This window comes from Podarcis tiliguerta (assembly GCF_965153285.1).
Source record: "Podarcis tiliguerta genome assembly, chromosome: 12".
Lineage (NCBI taxonomy): Eukaryota > Metazoa > Chordata > Lepidosauria > Squamata > Lacertidae > Podarcis > Podarcis tiliguerta.
Window position 1 is genome coordinate 5116165 of NC_139545.1, and position 17879 is coordinate 5134043.

Genomic DNA, 17879 nt, shown 5'->3' on the forward strand with positions numbered 1-17879 from the left:
GCAGTCTGGATGCTGGCAAGAGCCCTTGCATGGTCCGTCCTTCCCACTTCACGCAGTACCACTTGCACTCTAAGGCAATATAAAAATTCAAGAACGCTGTTTATTGGCCTCGGTCCAGTATACCTGAAGGAGCGTCTCCACCGTTCTACCCGGACACTGAGGTCCAGCACCGAGGGCCTTCTGGCGGTTCCCTCACTGCGAGAAGCCAAGTTACAGGGAACCAGGCAGAGGGCCTTCTCGGTAGTGGCGCCCTCCCTGTGGAACGCCCTCCCACCAGATGTCAAAGAGAACAACAACTACCAGACTTTTAGAAGCCATCTGAAGGCAGCCCTGTTTAGGGAAGCTTTTAATGTTTGATGTATCACAGTATTTTAATATTCTTTTGGAAGCCGCCCAGAGTGGCTGGGGAAACCCAGCCAGATGGGCGGGGTATAAATAATAAATTATTATTATTATTATTATTATCATCATCATCATCATCATCATCATATGCAACCATGTAAAAATCCCAGAGCAGTTTATGTCATAAAACCTCGAAATGCGAAAGAACCCACTCAACATATTCGATTTGAATTCTGCACCAGTTTTCAGCAACCTTGTTCCCTCCAGATATTGTTGGCCTACAACTCCCATCAGCCTTTGCTGGCTAGTGCTGATGGGAGTTGTTGTAGGCCAACAGTGTGTGCAGGGAGACCACCACGTTGCCAAAGGCTGCCGTACAGTGTTATCCGGTATACAGAAGAATACTGCAAAACATAGGAGTGTTCAGGAAGCTGTTTGACTGCAGGCTGAAATAGCCAACAGTTTATATAAATTTGTTGAGTTATCTGTTTTACTAAATGAAAAAGGGCTGTGTTGCATTTGCGCCGCAAACAGCACAATAGTCTCCAAAGTACTTGCAGGTTAACTTCAGCAGTGATAAGTGAAAACAAAGGGAACTGTAAAATGAGCAAATAAATGCATGAATAATCAATGACCTGCTCTTCCATGGTCTTGGGAGTGTATTATCTTATAACTATTCTGGGAGAATTGAAATAAGCAGAATATTACTTTCTTCCTCTGTTCAATTATTCTAAAGTGTGACAATTTAGTTCCACTTCGTTATTCATAATAGTAAAGGTAACATCTCCATACTCTCTGGATTCTATATTTGAAAAATGTCAAATGTCTCAGTAATTTAAGCACCCCAGAATAGAGGGGGTGGGGAATGGAAAACACTTTCGTTTATTCAATAGCAGGCTCTCCTATATATATTCCTGCACATAAATCACCTTGGGTCAATACAGCCAAACACTTACTAAAGGTAGCTTACCAGAGGGTGAAGGGAACCACTTCGTGATCCAGATAGATAGATATCACCCAACTTGTGTGGTGAACAGAGTTTTATAGCACTTCAGCACTTGAAATCCTGGGAAACAGGGAGTGGTATGGCTATTCTCACCACTTGGGAAGATCTTCAACTTTTTAGGCAATGGCTTTGCTTTTTTTAAAGTTTCATGCACCGGTTGATGAATGATGACTGATTTTTTTTTTCCATTTCAAGGGTTTTGCAACATTAATTAAGGAGTGGCCTGGGAACCTTTATAACAACGCAATCATTGTCCAAGCAGTGGTGGACCATCTGAAGAAAGATCCACAGAACAGGACTTTGCTGAAAACTCTTGCAGAGTTGTAAGTCTATAATGCGTTTGAACGGCTGCCCTGAGAGATTGTTTCACTTTCTGTTCTTTAAAGAACTGAGCATGTTTAACTACAGTTCCCTTCCTTGGATTGCCAGGGTTTTACACATTTATCTCTACTGAGAATTAGTTTATGCTTCTCCCACCCCTTATTTCACAGTGGCTGGGCAGGTTTGCATCCTTTTCTGTGTGTGTGTGTGTGAGAGAGAGAGAGAGAGAGAGAGAGAGAGAGGAGATTTCACCCCTCCCATATCCAAGAATCTGCTGATGTTCTCTGCTGATTCTCCAGAGAGGAGGGGGCGGTTTCTGCTCTCTACTTATTTTGCTCCAGCCTCACATCAAAGTGTCAGTGAGAGTGTCAGAGAGAGAGAGACTGAGTGTTAGAGAGAGATTGTGTGTATAGATAAGGTTGCTGCTAAGAGCAGCTGCAGACACTCAGTGCAGTTCAGCATTTTTCGTTTAGACCTCATTTAGCTCTGTATATAGTTTTGTATTATAATAGTTGTAGATAGAATAAAGAAGATATTCTACAGAGCTGCTCTCCCAGTCATTTATGCTCTGCTATACTCTGCTATACTCTGCTGTGCAACGAATGTCTTCTTGTAGAAGTGAATCCGGTGCTCAAAACTCTAAGCTGTGAGTCCACAGCACTTTGACCTGTTCCTGTGCAGAAGGTGGTCTCTGGAAGTGCCACCCAGCTTGCCTAGCCCAGTCGGGGCTGAAGTGGGGGAGTCCAGTTGGTGGCACTGGCTCAAAGGCGATGCTGACAGAGTGTGTGTGTGTGTGTGTGTGTGTAATCTGTTGCACTAGGGAAAGCAGAACAGAATGTGTCATAAGGAAGCCATTTTTAAAACTGAAATTAGCCTTGGAGTGTATTACTCAAGGGGTGTTTTGCAAGGTACGGGAGAGACAGAGTCTCAGACTGGGGCACCCAGAAATCAGAACATTCTGCACCTTCCTTCCTGTGTCGCTGGTGTTCTGCACCCCTTGCAAACAAGGGGAGGTGCTGCTGTATGGGGCACCCCATGGGCATGAACACTGGCATGTATACTGCCAATCAGCTCATACCAGAACCCATGAAGCCCTAACATTCATGTCCACTCTTTGCTGAGCACCTTGTCATTGTCAGAATGACAATGCCTCAGAATGCCTCATCCATCCCTCCTTCCTTGCCAACCTTCTTCACAACCTGAGCACCACTCTCTCTGAGATCGCATCCTCAGCCTTTTGCATCTTCGTCTGTTTTCAACGGAGCCGGACACTGAGCGATGGAATCAGTGGGAGAACCCTCTTGCTTTATCTTGTTTTTACACATGGAAGCATGGTTTCATTCTCTCCCCTTTCTGAGTATCTCTGCCAGTCCTCAGGCCAAGTGCAGTCACTTGACAGTCGCCTCTCACGTTGGCCTGGCTCGCAAATTTTGGTAAGCCAAACTGTGGCTTACTGGGACCACATGAACATTTGGGCTCCCAGAGAGAAGGTTGCTGCCATTTTGCTCTTGGCCAGCCTTTTTCACTCCTGTACTGTAATAATAATAATAATAATAATAATAATAATAATAATAATAATAATTTATTATTTGTACTCCGCCCATCTGGCTGGGTTTCCCCAGCCACTCTGGGCGGCTTCCACATAAACCAAAAATACACTAAAATGTCACACATTAAAAACTTCCCTGAACAGAGCTGCCTTAAGATGTCTTCTGAATGTCAGGTAGTTGTTTATCGCTTTGACATCTGGTGGGAGGGCGTTCCACAGGGCGGGTGCCACTACCGAGAAGGCCCTCTGCCTGGTTCCCTGTAGCTTTGCTTCTCGCAATGAGTGAACCGCCAGAAGGCCCTCGGCGCTGGACCTCAGCATCCGGGCAGAACGGTGGGGGTGGAGACGCTCCTCCAGGTATACTGGTATAGTGTACTGAGCTAAGCCAAGGTTTGACTCTGCGTGTCATCCCAACCCAATCTTGTAGCTAAGCTTTCTCCTGGCTGACCACGAGCTGCGGCCCAGATTTATTTGCATGGTTCCAGGAAGCCATAGTTTGGTTTACTGTGACGTATGGACCAGGTAATTGTGTTCCCACCGCACCCCTACCCAAAAGAAAGCCTTTATAAGGATATCTAGATGAAGGGAAATACACCCCTACAAATATCCCTGTGTTGAAGTGCAATTCTTCACCGTTTGTGTGAAGCTTGTGGCAACCTCTGAAATGTTTCTTAATGAGAAGATGGGCCCTGGGTTATGGGTCATTGGTGTCCAGTACACAAGAACAATGAAGAACTGAGAATTGCATCCAATTACTTTTCTAATACACATATATATATATAAGGAAGAAAAGTATTTTCCATTATTCTAAATGATGGCCCAATGTTTAAGCAATTTGTGTCGAGCTTTTAGCAAAACTGTGATTTCCGTGCTGGTGGATGACTTTTTCAAAAGGCCCACATCTAGGTCTATTCATAACGTATGATCCTCTTTTTCAGGTACACCTATGACCAACGCTACGGAAAGGCCCTTGAAATTTATCTCACACTGAGACATAAAGATGTTTTCCAGCTGATCCACAAACACAATCTTTTCAGCTCCATCAGGGACAAAATTGTTCTGCTAATGGAGTTTGATTCAGAGGTATGATGGCTTTAAAGTGGTGGGGTGTTTTTTATATACTTTTGGCTGTAAGAATTTTAGCAGAGAGGAAAAAATATTATTTAACCAAGTGAACTTCATATTTTGGATAAACTGATGTGTGAGAATGTCGACACCAAATGGCTGAATTGGTTATATTTTCACAAAAAACTTTTTACATTGAGTTCGTTTTTACCCTAATGCTTTTGGGGAAAAAACCTTTATTGTTTGACATTAAGGAAAAGAAAATGGTCATATAACCTTGGGGAAATCATATTTTGTGTTCTTTGCATCCATAAATCTAGGTGCAAGAGCCAAATATAAACAGCAGGAATCCAAACATTGTGAAATTTGAAATAGGTCCTTTTTGAAGATCCCTATAACCTTTCCCCCAAAATATGTCACTTAATGAACCAAAGTGCTAATTGTCTGAAGAAACAGTTTCAATTTAGCACACATCACACATGCAGTGTAGATATTCTCGCCATTTCCCCAATTTTCTGTTGGCTAATCTACTTGTGAAAGCTCTCCATTCTTTAACCTGTGTTCAAAAAATAAAGTTGTGTGCCTGGAAAAAAATCCTCTTTGCTTTCGAGCAGTTGACCAAAAACTCTCAAGTGTTGGAAAAGCTTTGGACAGGGAGCGTCAGAGGCATTGAGCATTTCATTTATGTGACAGCAGCTGTTTCTCAAGTCTTAAGGCAGATGTAAGCATTTAAAATAGGGCCAACTCTGGCAGTATCTAGATGTTGTAGACTACAGCTCCCATCACTGTTTCCTGGTTGAGCCATTCACTTCTCACTGCAGTGAAAAGAGCACTGCAATACAGTGGTGCCTCGCAAGACGAAAAGAATCTGTTCCGCGAGTCTCTTCGTCTTGCGTTTTTTTTCGTCTTGCGAAGCAAGCCCATTAGCGGATTAGCGCTATTAGCGGTTTAGCGGCTATTAGCGGCTATTAAAGGCTTAAGGGATTAGCGGATTAGCTGCTAAAAGGCTATTAGCGGCTATTAAAGGCTTAAGGGATTAGCGGATTAGCTGCTAAAAGGCTATTAGCGGCTTAGATCATCTGATAAGTGGCTTAGATCAGCTGATAAGCGGCTTAGCGATCAGCTGTTAAGCGGCTTAGCGATCAGCTGTTAAGCGGCTTAGGGGCTTGGGAAAAAGGGGGGAGGGGAAAAAAACCCCAGGAATCGCAAGGCATTTTCGTCTTGTGAAGCAAGCCCATAGCAAATTCGTCCGGCGAAGCACCTCCAAAACGGAAAACCCTTTCGTCTAGCGGGTTTTCCGTCTTGTGAGGCATTCGTCTTGCGGGGCACCACTGTAATGAGTTGTGCAGATCTTCAGCCCCCCTTCCTAAGGGTGAGCATAGCCTTGAGGAGGCCTTGGGATGAAAGCCACTAAATATTGCATTTAGTTTAATAGGAGTTTACACAGAATTTGCATTGCTATGGCTTTCACCTTTAATACGCGTTCTGTATGCCTGTGTAGATCCAGCACATGTGACACTCTTCCACCGCCAGCCAAATTCCGGAAAGCATTTTGCATTCTCATCAAGCACCATCTGTCTTTGCTGGCTGTGGAAGCCCCACATACGCCGGGGCTTGTAGCCATATTGTAATACAACCAGCAAGCATCTTGTTCTTCCACCGACAGTCCTGCTGTCTCCTTCCCAACACACACTATAAACTGCATAGCAATTTTTGTTGTTCGCAAGACAGAGGAAGTTCATTCAGAATCTGCATGTACATATAGCTGTTAAATTGTGATTTTACATATCTCTTATCTGCCATGGACATTTTGTTTGTTTCAGAAAGCAGTTGACATGCTTTTGGATAATGAAGACAAGATCTCTGTGAGTATAGCCATTTCGTTATGTTTTAGCTGGCTACTTCCTATCCCTCTCTGCGAGCAGGAGATTTGGCCCAGAAGCCAACTTTTCTTATCTTTTTGTATCTTATCTCTTTCTCGTTTTAGATTGATAAAGTGGTGGAAGAATTAAAAAACAGGCCTGAATTGCAGCATGTGGTAAGTGCCAGTTTAAGGTGTCCATGCAGATTTCAACAGGTGTGTTCCTGGTGCAATCAGAGGCATGAACTGATAAATATTTCTACTCAATGGCAACTGAACAGGGTCTCCAACTTCCAACAGCAGGGTTGCAATCGGCGTGGGGGAGAATACTTTAATAACTGACATTCAAAAGATGCTGGTTGCGGGAAGACATTTCATTAGTCACATCAGTAAGGAACCACACTGAGTAAAATTAATGGTTTGCCCACAAAATTTGTGCTCTCTAGGCCCTCTATAGGAGGACAGCCCAACTTTTCATACCAAGTGGGCTGCAAGAGTACTTTGATGTGGAACCCGCAGGACACCCTTGTCAGAAAGGTGGGGAAGCACAAGGTCATGTGACTCATGCTGCCTTACCAAAACAGGGTAAGTGAGGCTTTGGGAAGGAAGCGTGAGGCTCTGGCAGGGTCCTAGAGCCCTTCCACCCTCTTCTTAAAGTTTGGGAAAGTGCTAACTAGGCTTTGGAGGTTGGAGGACTCTAGGACCTTGTCAGAGCCTCTCCCCTACTTCTCAAATCCCAGCACCTCTCTAACCTGGCTTTGGGAAGGCAGCGCAAGAGCTGTGGGGGCCTGGGGGTCAAATGTTGCCAAGGGCAGCCCCCCCAAAAGGCCTTGAGGGCCGAATGCGGCTCCTGGGCCGTGTGTTGGACCACCCTGCTCTGTAGTAAAACAGCTCTCCGTGCTCCCAAGAGAAGTAAGATTTATCACTGTATGAATCCAAAACACTTCAGGACTAGCCTAGCAAAAAGACTTCCTCCTTCCCTGTGTGTGTTCTGTTATAGCCCCCAATATAAACCAAGGACACACCTGTGCGTCAGCAACAGATGTTAAGGCATCACTGTTTCAAAGTGAAATATTTTCGGAGGCTGCTCCTTCCCAGTCTCTGGATACAGTCAGCCACATCCTAGCCTGAGCGCCTTTGAAGAGTATTATAAGACCTACCACATAAGCTGTCTTTTGTGGCTTAGGACCAAGGGGCAGACAAGATGAGCTTTGCGTAGTTCCACACCCAGGTTTGCTGAGATAATCAGAGTACAGAGCCTTTCCTGGACCAGGAGTGGAGGGTGAGAGGCGTGTTTAACTATCCTCCGCTGATTCTCCCTTTCAAATGCCAACTGCTCCCACCTCCTCTGGCCATTGGCTGTGCTGGCTGGGGGCTGATGGGAGTTGGAGGCAGCAACCTCTTGAGTCCAGCATGCAAGCTGCATTTGCAGCTAGATTTCGGAGGGATAGAGTAGTGCCTGGAGTGAGGTTATTTGTGAAAAGAATTGCTAGGGCTGGGGAAAGGTAATCAGCTCTTTCCCACTATGGATGATTTGATGCAATCTCCCCGCACCAGAAACACACCATCACTTCATTCCCCATGTTGGTATTGGTCAGCAATGCTAGAGGGGCCTGTAATGCCTGGACGCAATAGTATTTTACTCTGTTTCCTTGGGGAATTGCACTTGGGTCTTGGGTCAGGTGTTAAGATTAGTCTGGAGCGCCTGTTTGGTACTATGGCCATATCACGGATGTTTCTGTTTTTTCGTTCTTCGGGTTGATTTTGTAGTACTTGCACAAGCTGTTCAAGAGAGACCATCATAAAGGACAAAAGTACCATGAGAAACAGATCAGTCTGTATGCTGAATATGACCGGCCAAATTTACTTCCGTTTCTCAGAGACAGCACTCATTGCCCTTTAGAAAAGGTGAGGAAAAAATCCTTTAAATGTATCTCTCCCCCCCCCCCTCTATTTTCTTTGATAAATATTAAAGCTGTTGATTATTTAGCAGTGGGTTTGGGGGAGTTCCTTTTTCTCTTTCTCTTTTCCTTCTTCTTTTTCCAATTGCAAGGTTCCCCCATCCCACCCACCCATGTCTATGTCACATTTTAGTTGATCTCAACAAAACTATTACCAACTGTGGCTTTTCAGTTTGTAATTGTGACCCGACTTGTCCTGGCAACTCTGTATGTTTTGCTGCCATCTGCTGGAAATCATAAAAACCACATTGGTTTAGATATTAAAGTCACATGATGACCCATACAAGTATTTCATCCTGTTCTTAATTTTAATATTATTTGAGTGTATAGTATTTAATTCCCACCCCCTGATTTTTGTTCACTCCGCCAGATGTTTTTGTTACAATTATGACTGAGGTGTTTGTTATGTGAGCGTGGAATGAAATGTTGATGAAATGCAGGAATTTATCTGTCTGGGCAAGGGACATGTTTATTATTGTAGGGACAACCTAGGAGCCTCACCCCAAGTCAGACCATTGGTCTTTCCAGTTCAGTATTGTCTACATGCGGTGTTTCTCAAAGCCTGGCTCTCCAGCTGCTGTTGGACTACAACTCCCATCATCCTTAGTTATCAGGACCAGTGGGCAGGGATGATGGGAACTGTAGTCCGAGGGCAGCCTGGCAATTGTTCTGCAGGCCTTCAGGCAGGGGACAGTCTGGAGATGGCAAGGATTGAACCTGCGGCCTTTCAGCATGCAGAACGATAGCTCTGCCACTGAGCTATAGCCCCGGTTATTAATCACGTAGGCATGCAGCCCCTTTGCCCAAGAAGCTCATACATGGTGGTCATCCTATTTCATTTCCACAGCAGCCTCTTGAGGCATACAAGGGATAGAGAGCATCTGACTCAATTATGCTGCACAGACTAGCATTAAACTGGGGGGTGTCAGATTTCCTTTCCGCATGTAAGAAGGCAAGCATTAGCTTCTGTACATGGAGCTTGATAAAAAAATTCAGGAGATTCTGTAGTTATGAAATATACTTTAGAAAACCTTTATTTGGGGAACAATGCATGACTTATAGGTTTGTTTCATTCTTTGGCAGTGTTGTTCTTTAAGAAACTCAAGCAGATGTTGGCTGTAATTACTTTTCTTTTATTCTTAGTCCAGATTTTTATAAATATTTACTGTTTCTGTTACATGAATTATGTGCCTTTATAGAAAAGTGCTTTGGGAGCCCTGGTGATATTTTTTGGCTGTTATTCCACTGGATTTGGTGCAACTTATTTCTGAGTAAACGGGTACAGGGGCTGTGCTGCTAATTTACGGCAGAGACAGGCTGGTTGATAACTTAAGTTGTGGTCATATTAATTTTCTCCTTTTGAAATCCCAGGCTCTTGAAATCTGTCAGCAAAGGAACTTTGTAGAAGAGACAGTTTATCTTTTGAGTAAGTAGCTGCGTTTTGATTAATAGCAATGACCTGGCGGTTTTGTTTTTATTAAAAGGTGACATCCTCATCTGATTATTTCTCGGACCAGGTTCTTACATTGTATCCCTGCTGATCCTAAAAGCTCATGACCAGGCAAGGTGTCTTAACCCCCCTCCCCAACCCCAGAGATATTAAAACCAATATTATGATCCCATACTGGTGTAAGCTCTAGGTACCATCTATCAACCCAGACATAAAAGTCCTGGCTTTGAAAAATGCAGATTCTTAAGACTGTGGCAGATCTCTGCATGGAAGGATGTTGAGATTCCTGCATTGCAGGGGATTGGACTAGATAATAGAAGAAGAAGAAGAAGAAGAAGAAGAAGAAGAAGAAGAAGAAGAAGAAGAAGTTGTTTATTTCTACCCCACCCTCCCCGGCCAGAGCCAGGCTCAGGGCGCCTAACACTAGTAAAATTACAATAAAAACATAATAGGGGAGGGGGGGAAACAATTTAAAATACAGGTTAAAAATACAATTTAAAATGCAGCCTCATTTTAATAATATCCCATAGATCCAAACCATAAGGGGAGGGAAACATAAGGGTCAGACTGAGTCCAAACCAAAGGCCAGGTGGAACAGCTCTGTCTTGCAGACCCTGTGGAAAGATGTCAAGTCTCGCAGGGCCCTGGTCTCTTGGGACAGAGCTTTCCACCAAGTCGGGGCCTGTACTGAAAAGGCCCTGGCCCTAGTTGAGATGACCCTTGGGGATCCTTTCTAACCCTTCAGTTCCATGATTTCTTGCCACCAATGCCATGTATGTGCCTGTCCTTGCTGCTCAATGATGGCCATGGCTGTTAAGGAGATGCTGCTGAGCACGACCTTGTCTGGGGTCCTTTTGTCCTGCAGGGCAGTTCAGGTTAAAACCTTTCAGGGGCGCATCCTGATTCTGAAATGGCCTGTGCTGTACCTTGTTAGTGCGTACTGAGCTTCCCAGCTCAATCCCATGCATGTTTTCTTGAGTCCCATTGACTTCAGTGGGGCTGATTTCCCAGTACGTCTGTATAGGATTGCAACCTTAGTCTGCTCTCCCCACCCCAAAAAAGTCTGGCTTTAGTTGTAGGATGAACCTGCATCTCTGGACACAATCACAGATGTAGCTGTGCAGCAAGCAACTATTAAGACATACAAAGGACCCATGTATTTAATAATAATAATAATAATAATAAATTTTATTTATATCCCGCCCTCCCCAGCCGAAGCCGGGCTCAGGGCAGCTAACAACAATTAAATAATCAAACAATCAAATAATCAAACATTCTAAAAACATTCCATTATAAAAATTAATTAAAGTCAAATTAATGGCAACCGTAGAGCAAAATTCTGTGCAGGTTGCCAGAGGAGGGAGTCAGGCTGGGACCTGACCAAAGGCCTGGTGGAACAACTCTGTCTTGCAGGCTCTGCGGAAAGATGTCAGGTCCTGCAGGGCCCTAGTCTCTTGTGACAGAGCGTTCCACCAGATTGGAGCCGCAGCCGAGAAAGCCCTGGCTCTAGTTGAGGCCAGCCTAACCTCTCTGAGGCCTGGGACCTTCAGGATGTTTTTATTTGACGAGCGTAGGTTTCTCTGTGGGGCATACCAGGAGAGGCGGTCCCGTAGGTACGAGGGTCCTAGGCCGTATAGGGCTTTAAAGGTTAAAACCAGCACCTTAAACCTGATCCTGTACTCCACCGGGAGCCAGTGCAGCTGGTATAGCACCGGATGAATGTGATCTCGCAGTGAAGACCCTGTAAGGAGTCTCGCTGCGGCATTCTGCACCCTCTGGAGTTTCTGGGTCAGTCTCAAGGGCAGCCCCACGTAGAGCGAGTTACAATAATCCAGTCTGGAGGTGACCGTCGCATGGATCACAGTGGCTAGGTCAGGGCGAGAGAGGTAAGGAGCCAACTGCTTAGCTTGGCGGAGATGAAAAAAAGCCGCCTTTGTTATAGCTGCAATCTGCGCCTCCATGGAGAGGGAGGTGTCGAAGATTACACCCAAACTCTTAACGGACGGTGCTGGCACTAATTGCACCCCCGCTAGAGATGGGAGTTGCCCCCTCAATCCCATATCGTCCCGTCCCAGCCAGAGGACCTCTGTCTTCGAAGGATTTAACTTCAACCGGCTCCCACGTAACCATCCAGCCACAGCTTCCAAGCATCTGATCAGTGTGTCTGGGGCCGAGTCAGGGTGGCCATCCATCAACAGATAGAGTTGGGTGTCATCAGCATACTGATGGCAGCCCAGCCCAAAACTCCGGACAAGCTGGGCGAGGGGGCGCATAAAGATGTTAAAAAGCATCGGGGAGAGTATCGCACCCTGGGGCACTCCACACACCAAGGAGTGGCGGGATGACAATTCCCCCCCAAGCGCCACCCTCTGTCCCCGACCGGAGAGAAACGAGCGCAGCCATTGAAGGACTGTGCCCTGGATCCCCACGTCGGCAAGGCGGTGGTCCAGGAGTTCATGATCGACCATGTCGAAGGCTGCTGACAGGTCTAGAAGAATCAGCAGCCCCGACCCGCCTTGATCCAGCTGCCTGCGGAGATCATCTGTTAGGGCGACCAGAGCCGTCTCGGTCCCATGACCAGCGCGGAAGCCGGACTGGAATGGATCCAGAGCCGATGTTTCATCCAGAAACCTACCAAGCTGTTCAGCAACCGCTCTCTCAATCACCTTACCCAGGAATGGAAGATTCGAAACCGGGCGGTAATTGGATAGATCTAAGGGATCTAATGATGTTTTCTTTAAGAGCGGGCGCACCACTGCCTCCTTCAGTTCCCCTGGGAATGTCCCGGTGCCAAGGGACAAATTGATGATATCCCCCAGGGGGCCCCGCACCTCGTCTGGACACGCTCTAATCAGCCAGGACGGGCACGGGTCGAGAGGACAAGTAGTGGGCTTTCCAGCTCGGAGGAGTCTGTCCACATCGGCTGGGGATATCCGGTCAAAGTGGTCCAATACTGGACCCGAGGACAGTCGAGGGGCCTCCAGTTCCTTTATTGTATCCAAATTGGCAGGGAGGTCATGGCGGAGCAACAGGACCTTCTCCGCAAAGAAGCTCGCAAATGCCTCACAGCTGTGGGTCAAATTGTTATTTAAATTTGGCTGTCCTTCAAGGGATGTTAAAGACCGAATTATACTAAATAATTGCGCCGGGCGAGAGCTAGCGGATGCAATGGAGGCCGAGAAGTAGGACTTCTTAGCGGCCTTCACTGCCATCTCATAGGTTTTCATAAAAACCCTATAAGATGTTCTTGAAGCTCCGTCACGGGCACCCCGCCATACTCGCTCTAGCCGTCTGAGGTCCCGCTTCATTTTCCGGAGCTCCTCGGTAAACCAGGGAGCCCGGTTTCTGCGGGGTCGCAGAGGGCGCTTAGGTGCGATCTCATCGATGGCTGCCAGGAGCTGGGTATTCCAGCCCTCAACAAGCTCAGTCAGTGAGTCGCCAGGGGGAGCAAGGTCCCGCAAGGCTTGGCGGAATCTATCAGGGTCCATCAGCCTCTGCGGGCGAGCCCAAATCAGCTCGCCACCTAAGCAGGGTGGGGGTGGAACATCAATCCTGGCTTTCAGAGCGTAGTGATCAGACCATGGCACCTTCATCGAAGGAAACATGATCACATCTATACCGGCCCCAAAGATCAAATCCAGCGTGTGGCCTGCTTGATGTGTGGGGCCCGAAACAAACTGGGAGAGCCCTAGTGTCGCCATGGAAGACACCAGGTCCAGAGCCTGTGAGGAGGGAGTGGCATCAGCATGGATGTTGAAGTCCCCCAATACCAATAGGTTAGGAAACTCCAAGGCCCAGCCGGCCACAGCCTCCAGCAGGCCTGACAGGGTGGCTGCTGGTGCGCTAGGTGGCCGGTACACCAGCCAGACAGCCAAGCTCACCTCGGAGCCCCACACTTGGCCAACACATTCAATGCCGGGGATCGATGGCGATGGGATTGAAATATATTGAAATATATGGGATTGAAATATATTGCTTTAATTTAATTAATTTAATTTAATATCATTCGTGTTATTAAAATATAAGCCGGAAGTGAAAAAGGTTTTAGACAATATAACAGAGGATGTTGTTTCCCCTAAACCCTGAGGCCTAGCTTAGCTTGGTGGCGGTATGCTGTTCTTTCACAATTCCTGGTTTCCTTTGTCATTTTAGGCAGAATGGGCAATAGTCGAAGTGCTCTGAAGATGATCATGGAGGAATTATATGATGTGGATAAGGCTATTGAATTTGCTAAGGAGCAAGATGATGCAGAACTATGGGAAGACCTCATCTTGTACTCCATTGACAAGCCACGTAAGCAAAGTAGTCCTTGCTCAGTTGATTTACTGTGTGTGTGTGAGAGAGAGAGAGAGAAAGAGAGAGAGAGATTTTAATTAAGTGTGAGGCAGTGAAAGAATATAATTCATCCCTCTACAGAAGAAAAAAAGTGTAGTCAGATTGATTTGGGATTAATGCCAGCTTGCATGGAGCAGAAGTCTAAATTGCAACGTAATAATTGGAGTATTACAACGTGCTGAGGGAGGAAATATCCTGGCATCTTGCAGCATCTGGCACTGATAAGCATAAGTAATTACATTATTCCACAGCTGCTGGCACATGTGCTGTTGGCTGACAAATTGGATGAAATGCTAGCATGTTTTTCTATCTCTGCATCTTCACTGCAAAGGCCTTCAAAAGTTGTACTTTATGTGATTATTACACATCTTTATATTTCTTAAAATAAGTATTGTTTTAAATGAAAAGGCAAAAAAGATAGATAATAGGCCAGCCATGGGCACCTGTCCGCAGGTGTGATGCCTTGGCTGAGCTGCTGTGATGGAATGGCATTGTAATCAGCAAGAGTGTTCACAAACAGTCCAGCTACCGTGAGGAACATGAAAGGTCATTGCGGCTGGGGGGGGGGGCGTGAGGTGGGGAATTCACCCCACAGCGTGTAGAAACAGAAGGACCTGTGTGAAGGCAGATGGAAGCTGAGAAGAAAGAGGTGTTTTATGAAAAAGTGGATGAGGTAGGAAAGCTAAGTGACGGGATTGCTGAAGGTGGAGGCAGAGGAGCCGTGGACTGAGAAATGGTGATCTGGAGGAATCAAAGATGATGTAGAAGAAAGTGGATACTTATAAAAAGGGAGACTTGGGGGGGGGGGGGAGCATCACAAGGAAAGAGGCAATGGCAATGCTGGAAAGTGTGAAGATCAGATGGTGTGTGAAATGCAGAGCCCTGTGTGAATTTCCATGTGTGTAGCATGGAAAGGTCTGATGGAAGGAGGAGGCAGGAAGGTTATCAACATCATTGTCGGCCACAAAGATAATACACAAGTAAAACGAGGCCCTGTTACTGATGTTTGTAGACCCAAGGAATAGTTCAGTAGAATATCTCAAGTTTATTGCAGCTTGTTTATATGGTATGCGACCTTTATTTCTACGCGTAGCTTTATAAAATGTAAATTTGAAAACTAGGCCTCTTGCTAGTGAGATCTCTCCCACTTTAGATGTGCCAGCATACTGTTTTCTTTATATTTTCTTTTTTTAGAGAGCAGTACATGCAGTTAAGAGACTAAGTTTCAGATTAACTCCCCCCTTGTGTTTCTACAGCTTTTATTACCGGCTTGTTAAATAACATTGGGACCCACGTTGACCCCATCCTCCTGATCCACCGCATTAAGGAAGGCATGGAGATTCCAAACCTGAGAGATTCACTGGTAAAAATTCTTCAGGATTATAACTTACAGGTAACTGTTACTGCTTTTCAGTGTCCATTCTTCTCATTCCGCCACCAGGCATGAATAATAGAGGGAGATCAGTAATTTTAAAGGAACAGAATACTGGTAAAAGAATAATCATGCTATGAAGGCTTCTTGTGCAGTAATGCTGAACAGTTACTACCATTTTAAAATAATAATAATAATAATAATAATAATAATAATAATAATAATAATAATATTTTTTTAATATACCCCGCCCATCTGGCTGGGTTTCCCCAGCCACTCTGGGCGGCTTCCAACAAAGATGAAAAATACATTAAAACTTCCCTGAACAGGGCAGCCTTAAGATGTCTTCTAAATGTTAGGTAGTTATTTATCGCTTTGACATCTGCTGGGAGGGCGTTCCACAGGGCGGGTGCCATTACCGAGAAGGCCCTCTGCCTGGTTCCCTGTAGCTTTGCTTCTGCAATGAGGGAACCGCCAGAAGGCCCTCAGCGCTGGACCTCAGCGTCCGGGCAGAACGATGGGGGTGGAGACGCTCCTTCAGGTATACTGGATGCTAATGATGTTATTACTTTTGTGACGTAACCATTCTCATAACACAACCTCACAAATACTTTCTGTGGCCTCCCAAATTAGAGGTCCGGTACTGTGGCTGAGGTAGCGACTTTGTGAATTCAACAGAGAGCTACTTTCCCCACCTAAGTCAAAGGTCAGCCCCACTACAGAAGGATATCCCCATCTCTTCTCAACCACTTGACAGCAGGATGGGGACCAAGTCTGTGCAGCTGCTGTTTTGTAGTTGATGGCAGCGCAAGTGGATTATGTCCATGCTTGGGTGGGGCATCAATGGATCTCGGCACTGCCCCCCTCCCCCCGCTTCTTAATCTTTAATTCCAGGGCACTTGGGAATTTCCTTCCTCGCCAGAATCCTCCTGAAAATGGTCTATTTTATTTAGAATGCTCATCCTGCTCTGTAAGTCCACAAGTCTCTCAAAGTGGCTTTGAGCAACACAGTCGCATTCAAAAAGACTTGCACCTATGTTCAAAGGAACACGACACTGGGGTTTTCCAGGACACTCCCCCCCCCCCAGTCATTCTTGATATTCCCTTGTGATGGAAGGTAGCAGGCCTTCGGAGGATTTCTGAGGTGAGTGGGACAGAGCAGCTGAAACTCACACAATACACCTGTGCTACCCCTAATGTACGCTCACATGCCAGATTTCTTCCACACTCTTTAGGGGCTGTTACTTGCATTATGCAGCAGCAAATGCATTGCCACGTGTCCAGGAAACTTCCTTATACCAGGTCCATCTAGCCCAGCGTTTTCTACACTGACTGCCAGCAGCTTCCCAGAATCTCTGGCTGCCCCTGATTCCTTTTAACTGGTGACGCCAGGGATTGAACCTGGGAGGTTTTGTGCAGCGAAGAGCCAAGGCTAGTTAGGGCTCCCCGTTTGTACAGTGGTACCTTGGGTTAAGAACTTAATTCGTTCTGGAGGTCTGTTCTTAACCTGAAACTGTTCTTAACCTGAGGCACCACTTTAGCTAATGGGGCCTCCCGCTGCCGCCGCACAATTTCTGTTCTTATCCTGAAGCAGAGTTCTTAACCCGAGGTACTATTTATGGGTTTGTGGAGTCTGTAACCTGAAGCGTCTGTAACCCGAGGTACTACTGTATCTGTATAGTATACTAATTTGTAAGCTTGTTTTTCCTCATATGCATATGCGGCGGGTTTTTACATGTACGCTTTGCACTGTTTGTAAAAAAAATACAGTGTGGAAAGGAGTTCTGATGAACACTCAGATGTCCCCCCAACCTCTGCTTAAAAACCTACCCCACTTGCTGAGGGGGTCTGTTCCACTGTCAAACAACGCTTACCATCAGAAAATTCCTCTTGGTGTTTAGTTGGAATCTCCTTTTTTGTAACCATCTTATATTTGTGCATCTGGTTCTTCCTGCTGAAGTTCAGAGCCTTACATTTCTCCCTCTTAAAGCTCATTTTGTTATTTTGGGCCCAATCTGTTATGGTCATCTTGAATCCCGATTCTGTCTTCTGCAGCATTGGCTACCCCTCCTAGTTTGGTGTCACCTGCAAATTTGATGAGCGTCCCCTCAATTCCTTCATCCAAGTCATTTATAAAGACATGGAACAACGGCGGGCCCAATGCAGAGATGATTAATGTAATTCCAAATCATGGCCCAGGTGATATTGTTACCCAGGCTTGTTTTGCTTTAAGCCCCGTGCCCCAGGGGCTTGCCACTGCGCTTAGAGAAGTAGCATGGAGACCTCTGAATTTAGCAATGCCGTTGTCATCTTTGGTGGGAATGATTTAAGCCTGCCTAATAATGATGGCAGAGCTATGAGTTGAAGGCGTTCCAGTATTCACGGCCGGGCAAGACAGAGTTGTCTGTCTGGAATTAAATACAAAGTAAGTTAAAGCTGCATTCTAAAAGTGCTTGTAGTTTATATCTCGCTCTTCAATGAGATGAATATTAAATCATAAATAAAGTACACTACTGACAGCTGCAGTTTAATTTATATAGCCATAAAATTGTGCATTCTCTTAAAGTGGAGGCACTCATGCATCAAAAGTGACACATGCCTGGGAGCAGAGTTTAGC

At 45.7% G+C, this 17879-nt stretch overlaps 1 protein-coding gene across 1 annotated transcript in view; it reads left to right on the forward strand.

Moving 5' to 3' along the window:
- The window catches only part of VPS41 (VPS41 subunit of HOPS complex), a 118561-nt gene that overhangs the window by 88481 nt on the left and 12201 nt on the right, over window positions 1-17879 (forward strand). Inside the window, exons 18-25 of the mRNA XM_083407025.1 lie at window positions 1544-1671; window positions 4157-4301; window positions 6107-6148; window positions 6271-6321; window positions 7915-8052; window positions 9477-9531; window positions 13708-13848; window positions 15147-15283. Coding sequence (XP_083263151.1) covers window positions 1544-1671; window positions 4157-4301; window positions 6107-6148; window positions 6271-6321; window positions 7915-8052; window positions 9477-9531; window positions 13708-13848; window positions 15147-15283 — 837 coding nt within the window. The remainder of the gene's footprint in view (window positions 1-1543; window positions 1672-4156; window positions 4302-6106; window positions 6149-6270; window positions 6322-7914; window positions 8053-9476; window positions 9532-13707; window positions 13849-15146; window positions 15284-17879) is intronic.